Genomic DNA, 20,851 nt, shown 5'->3' on the forward strand with positions numbered 1-20,851 from the left:
CTGCTCAACCCCTCCCTTCTTCTCCCGCCTCTGCCCCATCTCCAACAAACACTTGGGAGTCTCTGTCCTTGGGCGGGCTGGGAGCACTCATCTTCTCCGTGCAGCTCTAGAGAGCTGGGGCCTGCTCCCTGGACAGCTGCTGCACCATGGAAGTGCAGGGATAGTGGTAAGACAGCTCTCTAGCCCCCTCCCTCAAGGTATGACTCCCCCAGTCCAAGCTCCTTTTGTCCTGAGAACGGAGGTGCCCCGAACTTGAGTACAGTTCTCCCTTTTGGTTATCTTGCAACACTGGGGCACAGGGGTCCCCAGCCGCGGCTGTCCTGGACACTGTTCCCCCACTCCCCCTTCCCCACCACACCAGGCACCAGAGATCATTATTGCTCTACGAAGGGACATATTTCTGAATCACGTTAACTCCACTTGTCTTTGGGCAATGCAACACATTTTTGGAGCCCTTCTACACATGCAGTTGATTCATTCTTTCATGTTCCAGCCCTTGTGCTGTGTACTGGAAAAGATGAGGGAGGGGGAACAGCAAGCAGAAAATAATACATCACAGTAAGTTCTTTAAAAGTATGAAGAGTCTTAGGATTGGGAGGCTGATGTGGGAGGACTGCTTGAGCCCAGGTGTTCGAAACCAGCTTGGGCAACATAAGGAGACCCCTATCTCTACAAATAAAAAAATCAGCCATGCATGGTGGCTAGCCTGTAGTCCTGGCCACTCAGGAGGTTGAGATGGGAGGATTGCTTGAGCCTGAGAATCGAGCCATAATCATGCCACTGCACCCTAGCCTGGGTGACACAGCAAGATCCGGTCTCCAAAAAAGAAAAAAAAAAAAAAGTCTCCGGGAGGGGGCAGATGCTAGTGAAGGCTTGGTGGGGAGGCAACCCTGAGTAGGGAGTGAACCAGGTAGAAAGTGGAAGAAGGAACAATCAGATAATCAGCCCATGAACCACAAAATCACTCTGGCTGTTGGGCTCACTGAAAAGTATGCTCCTAGAATTATTCTTTTAATCAACAACTATTTATTGTGCCAGACAGCATACTGGATAGAGATCTCAGTGTGACTGTGGCGTTCAGTGAAAAAGGAAGAGAGGGAGAGAGAGAGGTATCTCAGAACTGAAGCGGTCTCATATCCCAAAGCCAGCCTGGCTTCCGCACCCTGGTCTTGAGGGGCAGACTGCTTCTTCCAAATCCAAGGACCTGGGGAGAGGAAGCTGCTCTGGGTGCTGGAATGAAGGGTGAATCCCTTCTGGTGATATTGGAGGAGGGCTGCTCAAATGGGAATCTGGGATGGATGATGACACACTGGGAGGGGCTCCTGGCTCCCTATAGCTGCCCTGACCAGCAAGCCCAGTGGTCAGAGGTCTGTTCACTGAAATCAGAGTCAAACAGGATCGAGTATGGGGTGACAAGTTCTCCCCACAACAGGCTCCAGAGCTGGGGAGGAATCCCCACCCCATAACATCCTTCAGCTATTCTCTCTCAAGGCCATCAGCATTCTTCCCTCTGCACCCATATTACAGCTTTAACTCCACATGCATTTTTCTCTCCTCCATTAGACTGTCACCATCTTGAGGATAGGAACCACATCGGTTTTGTTGACCACTGTCTCCCCAGCGTAGAGGAGAGGACCAGGCACAAAGTGAGTAATAAAAGAATGGTGAAGTGAATTGAGACTGACAAGGACATTCCAGCAGATGAGGGCAGTCTGGTGATAAGCTCATTTCATTTTACAGAGAGGGAGAGTAGGCCCGGGAGGACGGAGTGTTGCAAAAAGAAAGCCGCCTATGTATGTGGAGAGGGTGTGGGTGTGGCAAGGCGGGGCTCTGGGGTCAGGAGCACAGACACAGAAAAGCACTCACGGTCCTGGCCCCCAAGATGCCGCAGCCACCATAAAATCAGTTCCCTCCCCACAACTCAGCCACCTCCTCCTTGAGATTGTGAACTCCTCCCCCCAGAGGTGCAGGGTGTGCCCAGCCATGGCAGCCTTCTCTCCAACCAGGTGTCCCAGAACTGCCCCCAAAGGGCTAGGGGGAGAGAAATAAAGCAGCTACCAGTTTGGAGGTGGAATAGGGCATCCCTGCTGCGGTGCAAGAGCTACAGGGACCGTAACAAGGACTATGAGCCTTAGCACCTAATCTGTGCAGGGTAAGCCTTAAGAGGGTGCGCACAAAGCCAATCTTGGTAGCGCAAGCACATCCCGGTTAGAACAAGATCTGCCTCTGTCAGTTTAAGGTCATCTCTGTTAACACAGGGTCAGACCCACTCAAAGCAGGGTCACCCCCGATGGTATCGGGTCATCCCTTTTTAGCGCTGGGTCGTCCCGCATAGGAGCAAGATCGTCCTAGTTTGCAGAGTCAGCCTCTAACGGAGGGTCAGCGCGGAGCGGGGCGGGGTGGCCCGGTGAGCGGAGCGTAGGGTAGTCTCTGCCAGCCAGGGTGAATCCTGGTCAGCAGAGGGTAAGCTCCCGGTACTTTGGGACCAGCGGCGCCCCCAAGTGGCTGGGCCCGGCCCGCGCTCAGGATCCGGTGCCAGGGAGGCTTTCAGGAATCTCCGTCTGGAGCCCTCCACCGTGGCTCCGCTCTCTCCAACTGGGAGCCTCGCCGACTCAGTCCCGGGCCTCGCTCTTCAGAAATTGCTTCTGCTTCTGAATATTCTTTGCACGCATGTTTGGGACTCTTTCAGGTCACAGGATGCAATTTGGGTGTGCGATTGCATCTGAGACCCAGAATCCGAGAAGTAGGCAGAGAGAACTTCAACCGGAAAACTGGAGCCCCAGCTCCAGGGTAAACGGCAACAGAGCCCGCCCCTCCCCATTCCCCCTCGCGTCTCCATCCTCAAGACACTCACTCGGCGGACTTGTCTCTGAGAGCTCCGGCCCGGCCCCCAGGGCCCCCAGGCTTCGAGTACTTCCAGCTACAACCCCACAAAAGCAAGTTCTGAAGTTTGGCCTGGGCGGGGACTTTTAGGGAGGGAGCCAAGCCACAGCCCCCTCCCCACTCAGGCTTTGAGAACATTCTAACCCCCTCCCCCACAAAGGCAGGTTCCAGCCTTCCATCTCCTGTGGGGTGCCCCGCCTCTCCCCACTCCCCAGCACTCATCCGGGCAAGGCTTCCGGGAAAGAAGGCTGGGTGGCTCAGGGTGAACAGACAGGAGTAAAAGAGAGCTGGATTAGAGGCTCCCTTTTCCATTTTGTGCCACCCTATCTCAGTGCCACGGGAGACACAATGGGATGGGCTGAGCTCTGCCAGCTTCAGGCAGCGACTCACCTTCACCTTCATCCACATCCCCCCTTCTCCCCAAAGGAGGTACATTTATGCAAAACCGGGGACCAAGGCATACACAGAAATTTGGCCACCTCTCCATGGCCCTGCCAGGGAAGGAAAAAGCCCTGGGTCCCACGTGGAAGCCTCTTAGATCCAGAAAGAAAGTGAGCCAAGCTCCCACAGGCAGCTATGGTAGAAGTCCTGAGGCTGCTCCTGAGATGTCTCCAGAGTTCAGCACTGTCCCATCCAGCACCCTTGCTGCAGAGGGAGAGCTGAGAGAGGGGCATGAGCGGTTCAGCAGACTAAAGGGACGAGCCGGGAAGCAGCCACTGACCCCAGACCCAGGAGGTGAGTCCAGGCTAACTTTCCCCAGCTCCATTTCTGAGACAGAGAAATGGAGGCCCAGTGCGGGTAGGGGGAGTAGTTGCCCAAGGCCACAGAAAGTCAGCATCCAGGCGGGAATCAGGAATCTTCTCACCTCCTCGCCTTCTCTACTCCCAATATTAGATAAGTATCTTCAGGGTAGGTGGTAAGATAAAGATCCAGGAGGACTGAAAAGAGACACCAAAAAGCCCTGGTAGCTTCCAGAGGTAAGTGTAATTCAGAATTCCTAATGCTACACTTGAACGTACACATACACACACCCCAAAGCCCTGAAGCTTGGTCAGCATATCTGACCCAGGAAGGAATGGCTCCAACCAAAGCTGCCTGGGACCCCAGTGACCCAGATTTTCTTTGTTTATTCTTCACTTTATAAAAGGCCTAGAGTCAGGTGGGGTGAGGGAAGCAAGGCTTGGAGCACTCCAGTGGGCCAACTGACAGATTCTCCAACAGACTCATGGAAGCAAAAGAGGCAGAGAAGCCACCACATTGGAAGACCTGAAAAATAGAGACATTTACTGGCAAACTCTGACCATTCCCCTACCCCTTCCTCTCCTCCAAGGGCGTCACTGGCAATGGACTTTCTGCTCTGCCTGGGGCTAGGAGGAGAATTCGGCCACCTCTCCCAGCCCAGGAGCCCTGGGGAAAGTGGAGCGCCAGACACTCTTGCTAGCCTACACTTCTCCCTAAAGCCACCAGCACCTCTCTCACCTAAAGGTGATCTATTCCATGCCTGATTTATCTGGATAATTGTCTGCTATCCTGCACCTTGATCTTGACTTTACTCCCGTCCTGCCTTTAGGAAGGAAGGGGCATTCAGAAGCATTGACAGCCCAGGTGACATTTGAGATTTCCCTAGAGACAAGAAGAGACGCTAGGTTTTGAGTTTTCTCAAAATAGCTATGCCTTAATGAAAACAAAACTGTGGCAAGATAGGAGAAACAAGTTCTAGTGTTCTACAGCACTGTAGGGTAGATATAGTTAACAATAATTTATTATATATCTTCAAAAACCTAGAAGAGGATTTCTAATGTTCACGACAAAAAGAAATGATGTTTGAGGTGAGAGTTATGCTAATTACCCTTATTTGATCACTACATATTGTATGCATGTATCAAATATCATTCTGTATCCCACAAATATGGGATTTACATACAATTAAATCCCATATTTGTGGAGTTGTAATAATTGTAGTAAATAATTTACTACAATTATTATGCATCAACTAAAAATAAAAGGAAAAGATCTGGACCAGTGTCTATTGTCTATGTTACTTGTCTATGTTAATTTTATATGTTAGTGCATAGATGCTGCAGGGTCCAACTTTATATCCAGGATCCTGCTGAGCAACTCTGGGCAAATGCCACTGCTCACCCCCTCTAGTCTAGTTTCCCATACAATGTTAGCCTTGGAGACCCTGCAGGCTCTGGCATTTAAGGCTCTACAGCCTGCACCTGCCTCCTTGATGTAGGCTAGTTTTCTGGCAATGGAAGGGAAGACTCCACAGTCACCTAGGACCAGTAGCCAGCACACTCTGTGTGGTCTAGAGGAGAGGGGGCTAGCAGCACCAGGCCAGAGAATAGGTCCAGGGCCACACAATGAAGCCTCTAAGCTACTCTGGAACAACCTGGATCCTGACCCCCAGGCAGGCTGCAGGGGCTGGACATAGCGGGAAACGTAAGAGGTAAGAACCACGGGAGGAGGACTGACTGCTCCACTGCTGCCCTCACTGCACTCCATTAGCACCTTCACTTTGTGCTCCATATTCCCACCCTTGTCTGCAGCAGGGAAGGAAGCTGGAAGAAGGACAGGTCCTAATCTTTGCTAAGGAACAGAGGAAGAGGCTGGGAACTCAGGCAGGGACCCATTCCTAACCCTTCCACTCCAATCCTCTTCGCTCACGTTTCTCCAGCCTCTGCCCAAGACAGGCAGACTCACTGCACTCACAGACTCACACTGATACATCACAAGTATACCTTAGCACACACAGTCATTCATCAATATTTACCCCTAAGCACATTCTCCTGCACACACTGATGCATATCCATACCCTCTCACACACAAGCATAAACACAATCACAGATCCCAAACACCCAGAAGGCACACAGTGATGGGCTGTGATACCTGGAGCCATCATGACAAAGTGAAAAAGCTACAAACTTAACCCTTAAAACACCAAAGTTCTTCTACTTTTTTTTTTAACTTCAAATATGGTGATAATTGATCATTATATCTTTCTTCGGTTTCTCAACTACCAAGTTAGATTGCTTGTAATGATGCCAGGCAGAAGTTCACTGCTTGCACCTCCAGGACAATGCCCAGCACACAGTAGGTGCTCAGTAAATATTTAAGGAAGGAAAGAAGGAGCCAGACAGGAAAAAAATCTCCAGGGTTGGGGGAAAATTAACTCGCCTGTGTTTCAGCATTACCAGGTAACCCCTCAAGCAGGAAAACTGTTCTTGGTCACACACTGAGCCCTGACGCTGGCCTTACACATTTTAGATGGTCAGCAGATGGACCAAGGTGAGGGGTGCTCACATCAGGGGCCGGAGAGGCCGTATGGCTCATCGGAACCGGAGCCCACTTCATAGTTTGTCTGCCCTCACATTGCAAGACCCATGGGCTTGCAAACAGACACAAGGAACGATCCTCAGTCCTTGCTCAATCCTCGATCTGAGATCCTCCTGCCTGCCTTCGGACTCTACAAACCATAGCTGGCTGGGGCAGCCGGGACCTAGTGAACTGGGGCCAAAGCCGGCCTTAGGATACATATCCTCATACCGTTCGGGTTCAGGGCCCATCTTCCCAGCTGCACAAACTATCTGCTGTGTGAGGTTCCACTCCAAAGCGGAAAGTGGAGCCGTGCTGTCCTCAAAACCCCCAAGCTTCCTGCCCTCTGGGTCCGAGGCTAATTCACGCAGTAGCCTCACTAGTTGCCCTCTTTGACTATGGTGACTGTTGAGGAGGAGAGACCTATTTCAAAAAGATTTACAGGCAACTCAAAGTTGAGACCGGAACCCAAAAGGCCCAGAAGAGGCGTCAGGGAAGGAAGGCGTGGGCAGGGGTGGGGGTAGGGGGGTGGACTTCCCACACTCTACCAGAACCCAGCATATTTGCCTCTGAATGGGATGGGGCATCCAAGCCCAGGAGTCCGAACTGCATAGACACCTGCTGGGGAAGGAGGGCGCGAATCGCGGATCCTCTGTAAGCACCGGTGAGTTAATGCGAACAATAAAGTCCACTCCTATACCCTCGGCGCTTCCCCCACCCTCCGCCACCACACACACACCGGCAGTGTCTACACAGATAACTCGGAATGCACTTTTCAGGTCTGCAGTGATTTTTAGAAATACAAGGGACGGATTTGAATTTTTTGTTCCCCCAGTGATTCCCCCTTTCCAGAAGAACTAAGATCCTTGCAACCGCAATTCTAAAGATCCTTCTACTTGAGTAGACAGAAATGCCCCAGAGGTGGGAGCAGCCTGAGGCAACTTTCCAACACCTGGAGAACGGAGAACAGATCTCTAAGGCCCGGGCTTCCCGTGGTGAAACGCGCGGAACGCCTGTAGCTGCATCTGAGCGCATCCTTCCCAGCCTAGCGCACTTGCGGGGTCTGATGAAAACCCCCCGGAAGCCGCGTATCTTTTAAATAACCGAGCAGGGAGTGGAGTGGCAGTAAAGCCTGGGACTCCGTTACCCTCTCGACGACGAAATTTCGGCGAGGAGGCTGACGTGCCAGGAGGAAGGCACCGGGCAGAGACCCCCGCTGCGGGAGAAATGCAAAGTTGCGAACAGCGAGCGACTTCCGCTTGGAGTCCGCGTGGAGCGAAAAGACAGCGCTCCACAGGGACCCAGGACTCGAGGCTGAGAGCGGAGGGAGCGCCAGAAACAACCCACAAGATGACGGTGGGGAGTCCAGCTCCGGGGCGCTGCGGAGGAAACCGCCTTCCTTCCACCGCAGTTCGAAGCCTCCAGGCCTCCGGGCCGGCCGCAGCCTCGAGCGGCAGCTCTCGCTCCGCTACGGAAGGAGGCGGTGCCCGCTCCGCCCAGCGCCGCGCCGCGCCCACTAGCCCGCGGAAAAATACGTTCCCGAAACCAGAGCTGGAAACCTCTGTCCTGTCTGCAGGTTCTCTGTTGGTTCGTGTCTGCGCCGACATTAAAGAGCAGAGTAATTCCGCTCCAAAAAATCCAATCAACATTTGTTTTGCTCACAAACGCTTTAGGAGGATGAGTTATCCTGCCCGACCACTGCCCATCTTTAGTTTTCTTTCAACGTTTCTCCAGAGCGCCAAACCTCAGAGCGCCAGCCCCAGAGGCAAATGTGGGCTGGATGTCATCGTCCCGGTTGGCCCTCCTGAACGCCTCCCCAGGCCCCAGCCTAGACCACCTTTTGCAGCACGTATCGGAATTAAGTTAGGCGCAAACCCAAACTCGCCCCGCTTTTCTTTGGCTTGATGCATAGGATTCGAAATAAACTCCGAATTCGGTCCGTAAAGACTCTAGGCGAGCTGCCTCCTCCCAACTTCCCCTAAGCACGAAATCTTACGAGGCACGCTCCACACTCAAAATCTTTTCTCCCTTTCTCTTGCGGGGTCCCTCGTTTAAACAGCGTCGGCGCCTTTATTCGCCTGACTCTGTGCGCAGGAAAACCCGCCTGGTCGGTCATTGTCTGGTCCGCGACTGCCCCCGCCCCCGCCCCAATCAGTGTCACAAAACGCCCCTTTCAACAGATTCCAAACCCTCTTCACCCGGGCTCACCGAGCCTTCAACTTCATTAAGTGCGCGCTGCGGCGGCGCTGGAGGAGGCGAAGTTTAAATAAACCGGAGCGGAGAGGGAGGAGGGGTGGGCCTGGGGAGGGTTGCTAGTTGAAGGGGGGAGAAAGAAGTGTTTTTGAAAAAGGGAAAAAAGTCATCAGGGAAAAAGCGCTTTGTAACCACGAAGACGCGCCCGCTGTGGCGAGAACAAATTGGATATGGAGGGGAAGTGTCCGCCCCCACCTCAACTCCGGCTCCTGGGTGGTCCGAGGAGCCCCAGGAGAAAGAAAGAAAGATGGGGAGGAATAAGCGGTGAAAAGAATTAACCGCTTTAATTGGGCTGCAAGAGAGAAGTGCGGAGAGGCTTACCGATGTGCTTCGATCACCCAAACCAAATACCCTTCAATAAAATAAAATGTCTGCTCTTAGCGGCAGCTGAAAAACGTATGTCAAAGTTTCAGAATCAAGGCTGTTCCTCACAGCCCTGGAAAGTAAATCTACAAGATGAGGGAAATTCGCCCGGAAAGACGCCCTCCCCTTCCTTGTGGCCTCGGGCCTCCCGGCGCTGGATGAAAAGGAATGAAATTGAACGAAATTGAACGAAATGAAGTGAAATTGACCAGTGAAATTCGCCAATTTTCTTTCCCTTTAAACTGCCCGCTCTCAGCAGCACTCTGAACCCCAGGCCGATTTTCTACCTTCTTTTTTTTCTCACCTTCCAGAGATGAAGGTATGCCCTGAGTATTTTCTTATTATTGTAACTGATTGTTGGGGCCTGCAGGGCAGCAGAACCTCAGTTGCCTCCACCCAAGCACAGAGGCAACCTACAGGAGCCCCTCCAGATGGGATAGCCTGTTTCTCCTCCCAGGATGCCTAAGTGAGCCTCCTTAAACTGAACACCCACCCTATGCACCCATAGGTTGGGACGGAGTCACCCATTAGGCCCTTCCAGTCAGGAGGAATTAAAAAACATACAGGAGGATTCTAGCATACAAATCCTGAACTCCCTCATCCTTTGCCTTTAAGTCCAGATCCCAAATGGGCTCTTCCCAGCTCCTAACAGGTTCCCCAGAAAGACAACCTAAAGGAGCCCCAAACTCTAAATACCCTCCCTTCTTCTCTGCCATAAGCATCTGGAGTCTTGGGAGCTCCCGCAGCAATTCCCTTTCTGGGTATTTTTCAAGGCCAGTTGGGCATCAGTGGCTTCTCTCTGACTCCCAGTCCTCAGACCACAATCTTCTCTGGCTCAGGTCTACCCTTCTTGGCCCACTGAGAAAGTGGGGTTTGAGTCATGGGTCTGGGGCTCCAAGATCCCTAGAAGCCCCTATAAGGGTACATCTCACTCTTGTTCCCCAGTCCTCTTTTTTCTACCTTTTCCTGATACGGATCCTCTAACACACAGACACCAAGCAACATGCTCAGATAAATTCACACACACACACAAACACACACACAAAAGGGTCTGCTGCTTCTCTTATAAATAGCAGTTGTGGAATTATCTCATCTAACTATCCACCATCAGACATAATTCTGGCTGACTTAATTTTCTCCTCTAAAGAGGAAAAACCAATTAATAAATATTTTACATAAATCTCCAATCTAGTATCTGGGAGTGACATATTCATGGTAAATGAGATCACATAGCTACAAAGTGCTTTACTGAGAGCACACACGCACACACTCGCACACACTCACACACACACACACACACGCTCACTTGTGTGCGTGCATGTTCCTTCAGTCAGTCACCCTTCCTCAAGTGAAAATAAACGAAATTAAACTCGGAGAAATTTAAGTAAACGAAGCAACCAGCCAGAGACCATCATCCCAGCATCAGCAGTTGTTTCTCCCTTTATACTATCCAACCTAACCTTACTTCGCCTGGACCATTTGATAAAATGGTGGGAAGGTGGCCCACTCCATTTGACCTCCCTCCACTTCCACAGTCTCTCAACAAGGAGAGGGTTGCCTTGCCTCTGGCAGAGGGACTGCATCTACTATATGCACCTTGAGCCTCATCTCTTCTCCAATGGTGAAGGCGATGAGACTTGGGAATCCCAAACAACCCTTCCCCAGCTCTGGTGTGTTCTTTCCCACCCTAATCCTGATTTTGACACCCTTTCTACAGTGGTCTCAGTCCTCCACCTCCTCCTTCTTTTCTACTATTGCCAGCTGCAAGGATCCTAGCTGAAGAGGCCTGTGTGGCTCACCCCTCTCAAGTTCCCTGCATCTGGGTCTCTGACCCTGTCTTCTTCCTTCTGTCTGTCACTTCATCTCCCGACCCTTGCCCTCAATATGTGTCTGTTTTCTGTGAAGGCCACACTGCCTCTTCTTGCACCTCTGTTTCTCCTCTCCTATTAATCTCACTGGAATATACAGAGAAAAGAGCTAAGCAATCATCTCTGCTTCACCAAAAGATCATCTCTCACTCAACACACTGGCAAGTCTGGCCACTGGGAGTCCTGGGCACAAGCAGAGCAATGGGAGGCTCAATGGGTTTATGGAAGACTCCAACCAGACCAATGGATCTGCACTCAGGCAGTAGCTTCCAGCTCTGAGTCTGGCTCAATGGATGGGAAGTTTTACCTTGAGTGTAACCCCACTGACTCATTCATCTCATAGTGAATGAGCAGCTCATAGTGCCCCTCTAACCCTCTCTAGAGGCTGGAGGAAAGAAAGGTTTCACAGTCCCCAGTCCAAGCCTTTTACTCTGTTACTGTGTTGGGGGGTGGCGGGGGGAGAAGGGATTCCAGACAAGGCCCTAAGGCGGCCAGGGAGAAACCCCCCTCCTCTCAGAGACAGAAAGACAGGACTGAGAATCACAAACATCACAAAGACATGTTCACCAACATACATAGAAATAAAAATGCAGATATTCTGAAATACAGTTCACACACACACACACGTGACAAAAAAGCAAGGAGCTGTGCTGACCCAGACAAACACAAAAACGAATCATAAGTTCCATAAAAGCCCTTCACTCAGAAATAGAGGCATACGGAGTACACATCACCAGACGTATTCACCTTAAATTGTACTTAGTGGGTAGAGTGTTCATGAACCCTTAGCACCCAGATCTGCCCAAGCTGTGCCAACGTCCAAACTAGAAGGACATGAGAATCCTCAGGTGCATTGGAAACACAACCCCAGGCAAAATTCCAGCCAAAATCCTTCTAAGACTAGAACGAAAATGAAAGTGCGGGAGAGGCCACAGGCTTCCCAGAGATTCGGCCTCATTAGCAGCTGAAGGCCAAGACCAAAGTGCCCCTTGCATCCTCTAAGCTCAAACCCTTCTCCGCCTGCGTGGGCTGCCCAGGGGCCTTTCCTCACTCCCCCTCTCCTGGGGAGCTAAGCTTTTCAGGGAAATCCCCATCAGGGGCCAGGGAGAGTGCAGGCAAGCAGACAGAGCTGGTGACTGCTGAAGTTCACATACATTTATTCAATTGACACCAATGGGGAATGGGGGTAGGCAGATTTTTCTTTTCTTCCACACAGACCATCAGACGATTTCACAGAGTTTCCCCACAGTGGAGAGGTTTAAATCAATGCACACCCAGTGGACAGAGAACGCCGAGCAGCCCGCTGTACAGATATTTACACAAAATTACAGGACCCCCTGCCACAGGGTGTGCCCTTGCCCACTCCAACCCTACCTCTCCAGTCCCTGGCCCAGACCCTTCTCTTCCACCCAATCTCATTGCCTTTAGCCACAATAAATATCACAGGGCCTGGGACAGGGTGGAACACTGACAGGGTTGCTGGCCGGGGATGGCTGGACCCAGCCAGTCAAGGGAAAGGAAAGAAATTCCTTTAAAAGCACCCAAATACAAAAGAGAAAGGATTTTCCTCGGTGGAGTGTGATCCAGGGTTTCTGCTGGGAATATAAAGACCCCCTGCTTCACCTCTCCGTTCCGCTCCGCCTGCGTAGACACTGGTTTAGGCTTCAGAGGAAACGAACTTCCTTGGAGAACAGCAAAAAAAAAAAAAAAAAAAAAAAAAAAAGGTTGAATTTTTCTTTTAAGCACAAAGCAGGTAATAGATGTCTTTAAATTATAATATCGGACAAGCAGGGTCTCAACGTTGGGGAAGAAATGAGAGGGGAAAGGCAGAAAGGGAGACCCTCTGTTGGTGTTTCTGGCGGGATCCGTGGAGCCTGGCCAGGCATCTCTCCGGGAATGTGTTCGCCGAGAGGCGCAGAGGCAGGGGAAAAACGAAGCCCCCACCCCCCTGCTTTTATTTCTCAAACTGTAAAGGATCTTGGCCTGTGACTTCTTCGCGTAGCCCCGGGCCTGTCGCCCTGAGCGATAGAGCCCGCTTGGTCCCAACTATCTGCGAGATTCTGTGCGTGGAGACTGAAGTGCCGAGTCACGCGTGCCGGCCCAAGGTCTGGAGACTTCATAAATAGACTCCCTGAGTTCCGCTGGGACCGCAGGAGCTCCCGGGAGAGGCTGAGGAGTGCGGACCTAACCGGCCCTGGGCCTGCTGCGGTCAGAAGTGGCAGCCACTAAGGCCGGCGACTTTGCTGGCAAACGGGGACCCTGAGGACAGCAGCGCGTCCCCGGGATGCGAGAGGCGAATGTGGCCGGCTACTGGAGCCAGGGCCGGAGCAGTCAGCATGGCCAAGACCTGGGCTTGGCCCCCAGGACCCGCGGCTGCCGCGAATGGCGGTCCCGGCGAGCCCTCGCCGGCGCCCGGGGGTGCTGCCCCGCCGCCACCGTGGCCCATGATGTGGTCTATAGAGAAGGAAGGCCTCTGCCCTGTCCCGGCGCCCCCGCCGCCTGCACCACCGCCCGCGTCCGTCTTGAGGCCCTGGCGCAGAAGTGCGGTGGACAGACCCACCGCGGTGCCGGCTGCGGGAGGGCTCAGGGACGCCGGGTAGAAGGCTTTGGCGCAGCCCAGCTCGGCGCCCAGGAAGGCGGGCAGGCCTGCGGGGCCCGGGCCCGAGCCTGAGGCGGGCGCAGGAGCTGGGGCAGATGCAGCGCCCGCGAACACCGAGGCCGTCGGAGGTCCGGGTGGAGGAGCGGCGGCGCGGCCTGGGGGAACCGACAGCTGGCAAGGAGCGGCGGCGGCTGCCGCCGCGAAGGCGAAGGCGTGCGGGTGCGGGTGCGTGGCCGGCCCCGGCGGGGGTGCGCCGTAGGCCGGGAGAGCCAGCCCGTAGCCGTAGCCGTAGGCGCCGTAGGCAGCGAAGCCGGGCAGGAAAGAGCCGGGGTCCCCCGCCGCCGTGGCCCCGCCACGCAGCAGCAGCTCCGGGTGAGGGTGCGGGTGTGGGTGCGGCGGCGGCAGGGGCTGCCGCTTGAAGCGCTTGCGGCGCCGCAGGAAGCTGCCGTTGTCGAACATGTCGGCCGACTCCGGGTCCAGCGTCCAGTAGTTGCCCTTTCCCGGGTTGCCCGGCTCGCGGGGGATCTTGACGAAGCAGTCGTTGAGCGAAAGGTTGTGGCGGATGCTGTTCTGCCAGGCGGGGAACTTCTCCCGGTAGTAGGGGAAGCGGCCGCTGATGAACTCGCAGATCTCGCTCAGCGTCAGCCGCTTCTTGGGGCTCTGCAGGATGGCCATGGTGATGAGCGCGATGTACGAGTAGGGCGGCTTCACCAAAGGGCTTCGCGTCGCCGCGCCCCCCGACGGCGGTCCCGGCCCGGGCCCCGCGGAGCCGCGGGCCGCCGCCGCGCCTGGCCCCGGGCTCCCCGCTGCGGCCGCCGCCCCCCGGGGCGCCAGAGCTCGGGGCTCGCCGTCCGAGCAGCCACCCGACTCTTCCTCGTCCTCGGCTACGTCTGCCTCGGCTTCCTCCCGGGGAGGCTCGTGGCCGTGGGGGAGCACGTCCCGGGGGGCGCGGGGCCCGGAGCGGGCTGGGAGCTCCCCCCCTCCGCTGCCGCCGCCCACCACATCAATGTCTGCGTCGGCCTCGGACAGCGCGGCCGGGGAGCTCTCGGAGGACATGATCTCGCAGCAGCAGCTGCCCAGGGTCATGGTGCCACTGCCGCCGCCGCCGCCACTCTCCGGCTCCGCTCCGGCAGCGGCTCCGGCTCGGCCGCGCTGCCTCTGGGGCGAGTGCGTTTTGCGCGCGGGCGGGGAGGGGGCGGGGGACTGAGGCAGGCAGGCAGGGAGGGGTGTCCCCCGGCTCCGCAGCGCCCCCTGGCGGCCCAGCTCGGCCGCGCTCACCTTCCAGGGCGCGCCCAGTCGGCGGCCCCCGCCACTACCCCAGGAGCCCGAGCTGGGACCCGCCGCAGGGGCGGAAGGAGCTGAGGCCTTCCCTTACCTGGGCGGGCCTCAGCCCCTAGTCCCCTCGGGGTTGCAGTGGTTGGGGGTGGGGGACTGTCCCTCTCGCCTAGCGGCTGCCTAAGACGGAAGAGCCGCGGGCCAGGGCGGAGCTCCCTGGGCGGGGTGGGGCAAGGCGGCAGGGGCGGGCGTAGCGCCTCCGCTGAGGGGCCCGGCGGGAACAAACCGCCGCCGCGGCGGGAGCTGGGCTGGAGTGGCCGGAGATGGGCCCTTGTCTTCGCCTCTGCTCCTGCACCCTGCGCTCCCTGGAGCCGCCGCCTTCAGAACGCTCAGCCCCTGGATGTTAAGGTTCACTCGGGCGCCAGCCGCAGCCAGGGAAGTGGCGGCGGCCCCTACCCGTCCTCTTCCCAAAGCGGCGCCCGGGCCACTGTGGCCGAAGCACTGTGGGAGCGCGAGCCTGAGAAGCCGGGAGCCACGCTGCCGAAGGGCGGCCCGCCGGCGCCCACCCGAGCTCGCACGACTTCCGGCCCGAGAGGAGACGCATTCGAGTGATCACCAGGAGCAAACTTGGCGCCCGCAGCCTTGGGCCTGGGAGAGGTGAGATTGCGGCGGCGCCCTCTCCTCCCTCCGCGGCCGAGCCCGCCACCCCTCTCCGCGTGGGGAGGCCGGGCAGAGCGCCGGCAGCTGTGGCCGCGTTCCTGGGGCGCGGGCCGGTCTACCGCTCCGAGTTTGTCTGTCCTCCGACCCTCTCGGTCTCGGCATCCGTTTGTCTCGGTCTCTGTGGCTTACTCTCCATGAGTCTCTGTGGAAACGGCATTTGCCTGGGTGTGTCTGTTCATGGGTCTGGGAATCCGCTTACATTTCTCCCTCTCCTCTCCCTGGCCCCAGTTGCCCTGAGGACTGGACACCCCCTACCTTCCTGGCTTCCAGGGTTCTGGACCCCACCGACAGGCGGCAGGACCCCCTCTGCCCCCCGCCCGACACCCCGTCAGTGAACCCTGACCTCGACCAAGTGTTGCCTTCATCTCTCAAAAGTCTTGTGCAAGTAAGGTTGGCCCTGTGCCTTGTTTCTCACCAGCCAGGTTCCTGCCCATCCTATTAGACCTCTTGCTCCCCTGGCCTCCCTCCAGGACCCAGAAACAAGCAGCTTCAACACAGAGTAGGCCCATTTCAACCTCTGGGGTACGGAAGGGGGAGATGGGCGCTGGACGTGAGCAAGAACTGAGCGGATGCCTGGGCTGCTGCCCCGACAGCGCCGCACAGTGGCCAAAGCTCGGGCGTGCGAGGCCGGAATCCCAGCTGCCTCCGCTGTCGCAAGGCTGTGTGACCCTCATTAGATGACTTCCCCGCTTCGGAGCCTCAGTTTCCGGGTCTGCATAGTACTTAAGAGCAGCGACCTAAGTCAGGCTCCTGGGGTTCCAGTCCTGGCTTCACTACTTACCCTCTCTGTCACCTTGGGCAAGTTACTTTGCGCTTTGTTTCTGCCTTACAAAGGAGGCTAGTAACACCTACCTCAGAACTGATGTTTAAGTGTAGCCATATTCTAGGCCATTTAGGAAAGGGTACTGAGAACACTTTGCAGTTTCATCTAACAGCAGCCTCCAATCTACGGGATAGCCTGGTGTTAATCCAACTCTCCCATTCCACAGATGGAGCTACACAGATCCAGGGTAGGGAGAAAGAACTCACCCAGGCTCCTGCAAAGAGATAGAACAGGGTGTATTGCAACCCTTTTCACAGAATCCTCAAAATAGAGTTCTTCATCCCCCCGCCACAAGCTAAGGGCAGAAAAAAATGGAAGGCAGGTCTGACTACTTATGTCCTTTGAGAGCAAGTCGCCTGGGCCCCCTCTGGGACTTCTGACCAACGGGATCCACTTAATGTGCTGTTCCAGCATAAACTGTCATTGGAAAAAAGAGAAATTCTGTCCTCAAACCATGGACAGCAAATTGGACAGGGACTAGTAGCCCTGGAATTGGAATTTCCTGGGTGACATACTATCTGGGGGAAAAAGGTCTTGGAGAGAAGCTTTTTGCATGAGTCCAAGTAGACTCACATACCTGGGGTTGCTAGATTTAGCGGATTTATTTTATCTGGCAACCTTACACATACCTCAAGCTCGCTCTTGACTACATGGATATCTGTCTCACACTCCCAGAACCCCACTCACAGATACCCCACACCATGGACCACACACCAACTCCAAGCCAGCTCAGCTCTGCTAGTATCTAAGTGGAGAGGAAAACAGTGCTGGCGTCATCCTACTCCATTTCACCTTCTGAATGTCTTCTTTCTTTCTTTCTTTCTTTCTTTTCTTTCTTTTCTTTTTTTTCTTTCTTTTTTTTTTTTTGCTGAGAAAGAGTTTCGCTCTTGTTACCCAGGCTGGAGTGCAATGGCATGATCTCAGCAGCTCACCGCAACCTCTGCCTCCCAGGTTCAAGCGATTCTCCTGCCTCCGCCACCGGAATAGCTGGGATTACAGGCATGCACCACCACACCCGGCTAATTTTGTGTTTTTAGTAGAGACGAAGTTTCTCCATGTTGGTCAGGCTAGTCAAACTCCCTACCTCAGGTCATCCACCCGCCTTGGCCTCACAAAGTGCTGGTACTACGGGCGTGAGCCACCCCGCCGGACCTGAATGTCCTCATTTCTAAAACGGCAAATGGGAACCAGCAGCTTCCTTCCTTGCCAGCACTCCCCTGGCTACCCAGGGTTCAGTCAGGGTAAGACTAGCCAGGGCATTTGCTGCCCAAATTTCCTGCTTCAGACAAGAAGTTCTACCAAGCAACTGCAGCAGCCAGCCCTTGCTTCTGCCTGGCCTTGTTGCACATTCACTGCTACTGAGACCTACATTGGGGATGGGGAGTACAGAATCCCCAGCCTCTGCTCTGCAGGGTTGGGCAGGGAGAATCCAGACCCTTCACATACATACTTTTTACAGGAGCTGAAACTGAGGTCCAGGAGATCATGTTACTTGTCAGGCTTTTGAGGGGCCCTAAGCTGAGGTGGACCTACGTTTCCGGGTTCCCAGCCCAGAACCCCTCTGTTTATCCAAATAGCTATTTCCCTAACCGAGCTCTGCTCTGTATAGAGGGATTTCTAGTAGTCTCTCGTCCCTTCCAAGGTTCTGGGCCAGTTTGTTTTCAACAGTGTCAGGAAATGTCAGGAGTAAGCGCACTGGGGTCTGGGAGAAGGGCGACCGCGGGATTCGGAATTTATTTCGTTTTCTTTGCTTCTCCCGTGACCCTTGCTTCTTCCGCCTGCCGGCTCAGCCAGTTCGGCGTCTTGCAGCAGTGCCTGCGAACCCGAGTGAGTCCGTCGCTCCCTCCGCGAAAACCTCGACCCTTTTCCGGAAGCCTTGGGCTCCAGCACCCATGCCTGCTGCAGCCGCCAAAGAGCGGAAAGCCCCAGACTCTGCGGGTCTTGGTTAAGCGTCTCTGGTCGTGCCTGGTCTCCTGCATCTGTTCCACTGCCCGGCCATCTCCCTCGTGCAGCCCAGAACAATTGAGAGGAAGCGTTGGCGGGCTGCGGGGAATGACTGTTGGGTTTTTCCACTAGTATTGAGTGGTTTTTGCGAAGAATACGTTGCTGTCGGTGGTGTCCGGGTCGTCTCTCCCTCTTTTCCTTTTGGTCCCCATAAATGAGCTGTTTTCGGCTCTGGGAAAGAAAAGCCTTCCAGCGATTATACGGATCTAATTAAGTCAATCAGGAAACTGCTGGAGAGCGGCACTAGCTTAAAGCGGAATTTGTCCGGAGGCACAGCGGAACGATTGCACGCGGCCCTTTTCAGCGGTTCGAGCTCGGCCAGCGCCGCTGCAAACGGAAGCCTGAGCTGGGCTAGGGGAACTACGCCCGCAGACTTCTCTAATTTTATTCACAAAACTGGCCACCCTCGGGGAAAGCGGCAAAGCCCGCGTGAGCCTCCTCCTTCCCACTCCGGACCTAGCTGCAGCTCCAAAGCGAGACAGCTGTCTAGCCTCAGCCGATATATCTCCCGGCCCCCTTCTCCACCCGGATCTTTGGCTGCTCAGGAGCGATCAGTTCCCTTAGCCCAGGTGGGAGGCGGGAGACTCCAGATCCTGTGACTTGCCGGTGTAGACCTCAGACATGTTACCCATGCACAGAAATGACTGGGGCTCCAGTGTGTGCACCTTCAACTCTGAAGCCCACCTGCCCACTTCAGGTGCTGGCTCAGAGACAGGTGCCTCCGCCGTAACCCCCACACGTCTGCTGGGCAAAGTTCGAAAGAATGAATTTCCATCTTCTCTTTCCACTACTCCTGGCCACTGTCCCCTCCCAGCCCCATCTCCCCACCCCCCAACCCTGGACTATGTGGTAGGGGGCTCGCTTAAGCACTCTGCACTCGAGTACTGCGAGTACTGCGCGTGGAGACCAAGGCGAGCTGCGGAGCCTGTCGGCTGTTGTTTGTGGGAAGAGGGTTGCGACCTCAGGAGAGAGCAAAAACAGTGTCACTTAAAACCCGCCGGTCCCGAAGATCCACAGAGTTCACGGAGTGGTAGGGAAGGCTCCACACTCTTGAGAGCAGAGGCAGCCAGGGGCAGTGGGGGACGCTTCCAGGTATGTGGAACGGAGAACCTCATGTCTAAGTGTGCCCTTGTGGGTTCCTCGGCCCCCTGGGCCAAGCCTCTCTTTCTCTGTCCTCATGTGTCTGTCCTCTGGGCAACAGTGGCTCTGTATGGCAGATTGCAACCCTGAGTGACGGGTACCTGTCTTGCATCCTGTGTCCTGTGTCCTCCCCTCCAGACCTCACGCTTCGTGTCCATTGAGTGGACCCAGGACTGCCTGGAAGCCTCATCATCCAGGCCCACGACTTCCCCCCAGAGTCTGAAGCCTTGCGACCTGGTCGGGGACGACAAACCTGCTGGGGTCAGCAGCGAGACCTTAATGGGGAATGAGGATGTGCGACCATGTGCCTGGGCTGAGTGTCTGTGACTGTAGCATGGAAAAGGAGGAGTTCATGCCGGGATCGCACTGAGGGACAGCCAAGAATACTCCAGCGGCAGCCTCCCTCCTACCAATTACACGCTGCCTGCTGGCACAGTGGCACCTCGGGAACCGGATGCCCTTCCGGGGCCCTGAATTGGGGCAGCGCAGGAGGGATAGTGCAGAGCCATAGCTACCTACGTGTACCACAGACGTGCACATGCTCTCGCCTTGGCGTGTAACCCTTCTGAGTCCTAGACAGGGTAACTGGCGAGGCCGTAAGTACCCTCGTGGGGGGGGGGAATATTGTCAGGTCTCTATGTCCTCTGGGCAGATGCAGAGCCGCGTAAGCCTCATAGAAGCAGAGCCAGGGGAACAGTGGGAGCTCTGGCCTCGCGGTGCCGATGCTAGTGATGGATTCCTGGGGAACAGCGACCTCTGGAGGAGTCTCTCATCCACGCAGAGTCAGGAACTAGAGGATAAGTTTTGAGACAAAGCACCCTTTCCTCACCCTACTCCCATTCCACCCGCTTGGAAAAGTTATCCAGAGACTTACAACCTCCGGACTCCACTCTTTCCTTATGTTTGCTTTTTTTCCCAACCTGACCCACGCTTCAAATCCCTGCTCCAGTCCTGCTTCTTCCAGAAAGAAGCCTTCTGGACAACCCAGTTCCTCTTCCCCTCTTCCTGCTCTGAGCTCATTCTCAGGCCACACTGCACAGCTGACCTGCTTCCTGCCTGCTCTTCTCCAAAAAGACCGTAAATCCATACCATCCACGCCTTGTGTTGCATGCTGGGCATGCCATTCCCTGCCCCACCCCACCCCCCAGTGAATAAAGACTGAAGTTATTCATTCCAAAATTGGACTGTAAATTTTTGAAAGTTAATTTCGCCAATGGGGAAATTGAGATCCAGAGAGAGGGATGACTTGCCCAAAATCACACAGCAAACTGGTAGCAGAGGAGGAACTCAAACCCTTTCCCAGGCCAGGGTCCTCTTCATCTCACCTGGATGGGGAGCAGGTAATTTTGGGGAGAACTCACTTTGGTGGGTGAGACCTGAATTGGAGCAAGGAAATGCAGGAGGAAACGTGGAGAGTGGTCATTGCTCCAGGATGAGGCAGGGAGGGCAGTGCTGTGCTGGGAGGCCAGACCCTTCTTTCCCCCATCCTCAGCCCAGATCAAGCTACTTGGAAGGGTTCCACATTTCAGGGGTTGGCTGCATTTCTTACATCAGCAAGTGGGCAGGGCTGAGGTCTGGGAACAGACTTAACTCTGGCAAATACCA

The 20,851-nt window shown here is 55.1% G+C and overlaps 2 protein-coding genes across 7 annotated transcripts; one reads left to right on the forward strand and one right to left on the reverse strand.

The window, feature by feature from the left end:
- Positions 1 to 11,825: 11,825 nt before the first annotated feature.
- FOXD2 (forkhead box D2) lies at positions 11,826 to 16,578 on the reverse strand. The gene has a single exon (XM_023201901.3). The coding sequence runs from the start codon at positions 14,368 to 14,370 to the stop codon at positions 12,895 to 12,897; it is 1,476 nt and encodes a 491-aa protein (XP_023057669.2). The 5' UTR covers positions 14,371 to 16,578; the 3' UTR covers positions 11,826 to 12,894.
- On the forward strand, positions 14,565 to 20,425 carry LOC111535690. 6 transcript variants are annotated; one of them, XR_002729537.2, is made up of 4 exons: positions 14,566 to 15,216; positions 15,508 to 15,664; positions 17,897 to 19,198; positions 19,385 to 20,425. XR_002729537.2 is itself a non-coding variant. In XM_026455753.2 (4 exons), exons 3-4 carry the CDS (start codon positions 18,728 to 18,730, stop codon positions 19,571 to 19,573), a joined length of 660 nt encoding a protein of 219 aa, XP_026311538.1. In that variant the 5' UTR covers positions 14,794 to 15,216; positions 15,508 to 15,664; positions 17,893 to 18,727; the 3' UTR covers positions 19,574 to 20,425. The 6 variants fall into 6 exon arrangements, 5 of the variants coding, with proteins under 5 accessions (XP_023057673.1, XP_023057670.1, XP_026311538.1 ...); XM_026455753.2 differs by having other exon boundaries at positions 14,794 to 15,216; positions 17,893 to 19,198; XM_023201905.2 differs by having other exon boundaries at positions 14,565 to 15,216; positions 17,893 to 20,425.
- The last annotated feature ends 426 nt before the right edge of the window (positions 20,426 to 20,851 follow it).

Source organism: Piliocolobus tephrosceles, chromosome 1, assembly GCF_002776525.5.
Source record: "Piliocolobus tephrosceles isolate RC106 chromosome 1, ASM277652v3, whole genome shotgun sequence".
Classification (NCBI taxonomy): domain Eukaryota; kingdom Metazoa; phylum Chordata; class Mammalia; order Primates; family Cercopithecidae; genus Piliocolobus; species Piliocolobus tephrosceles.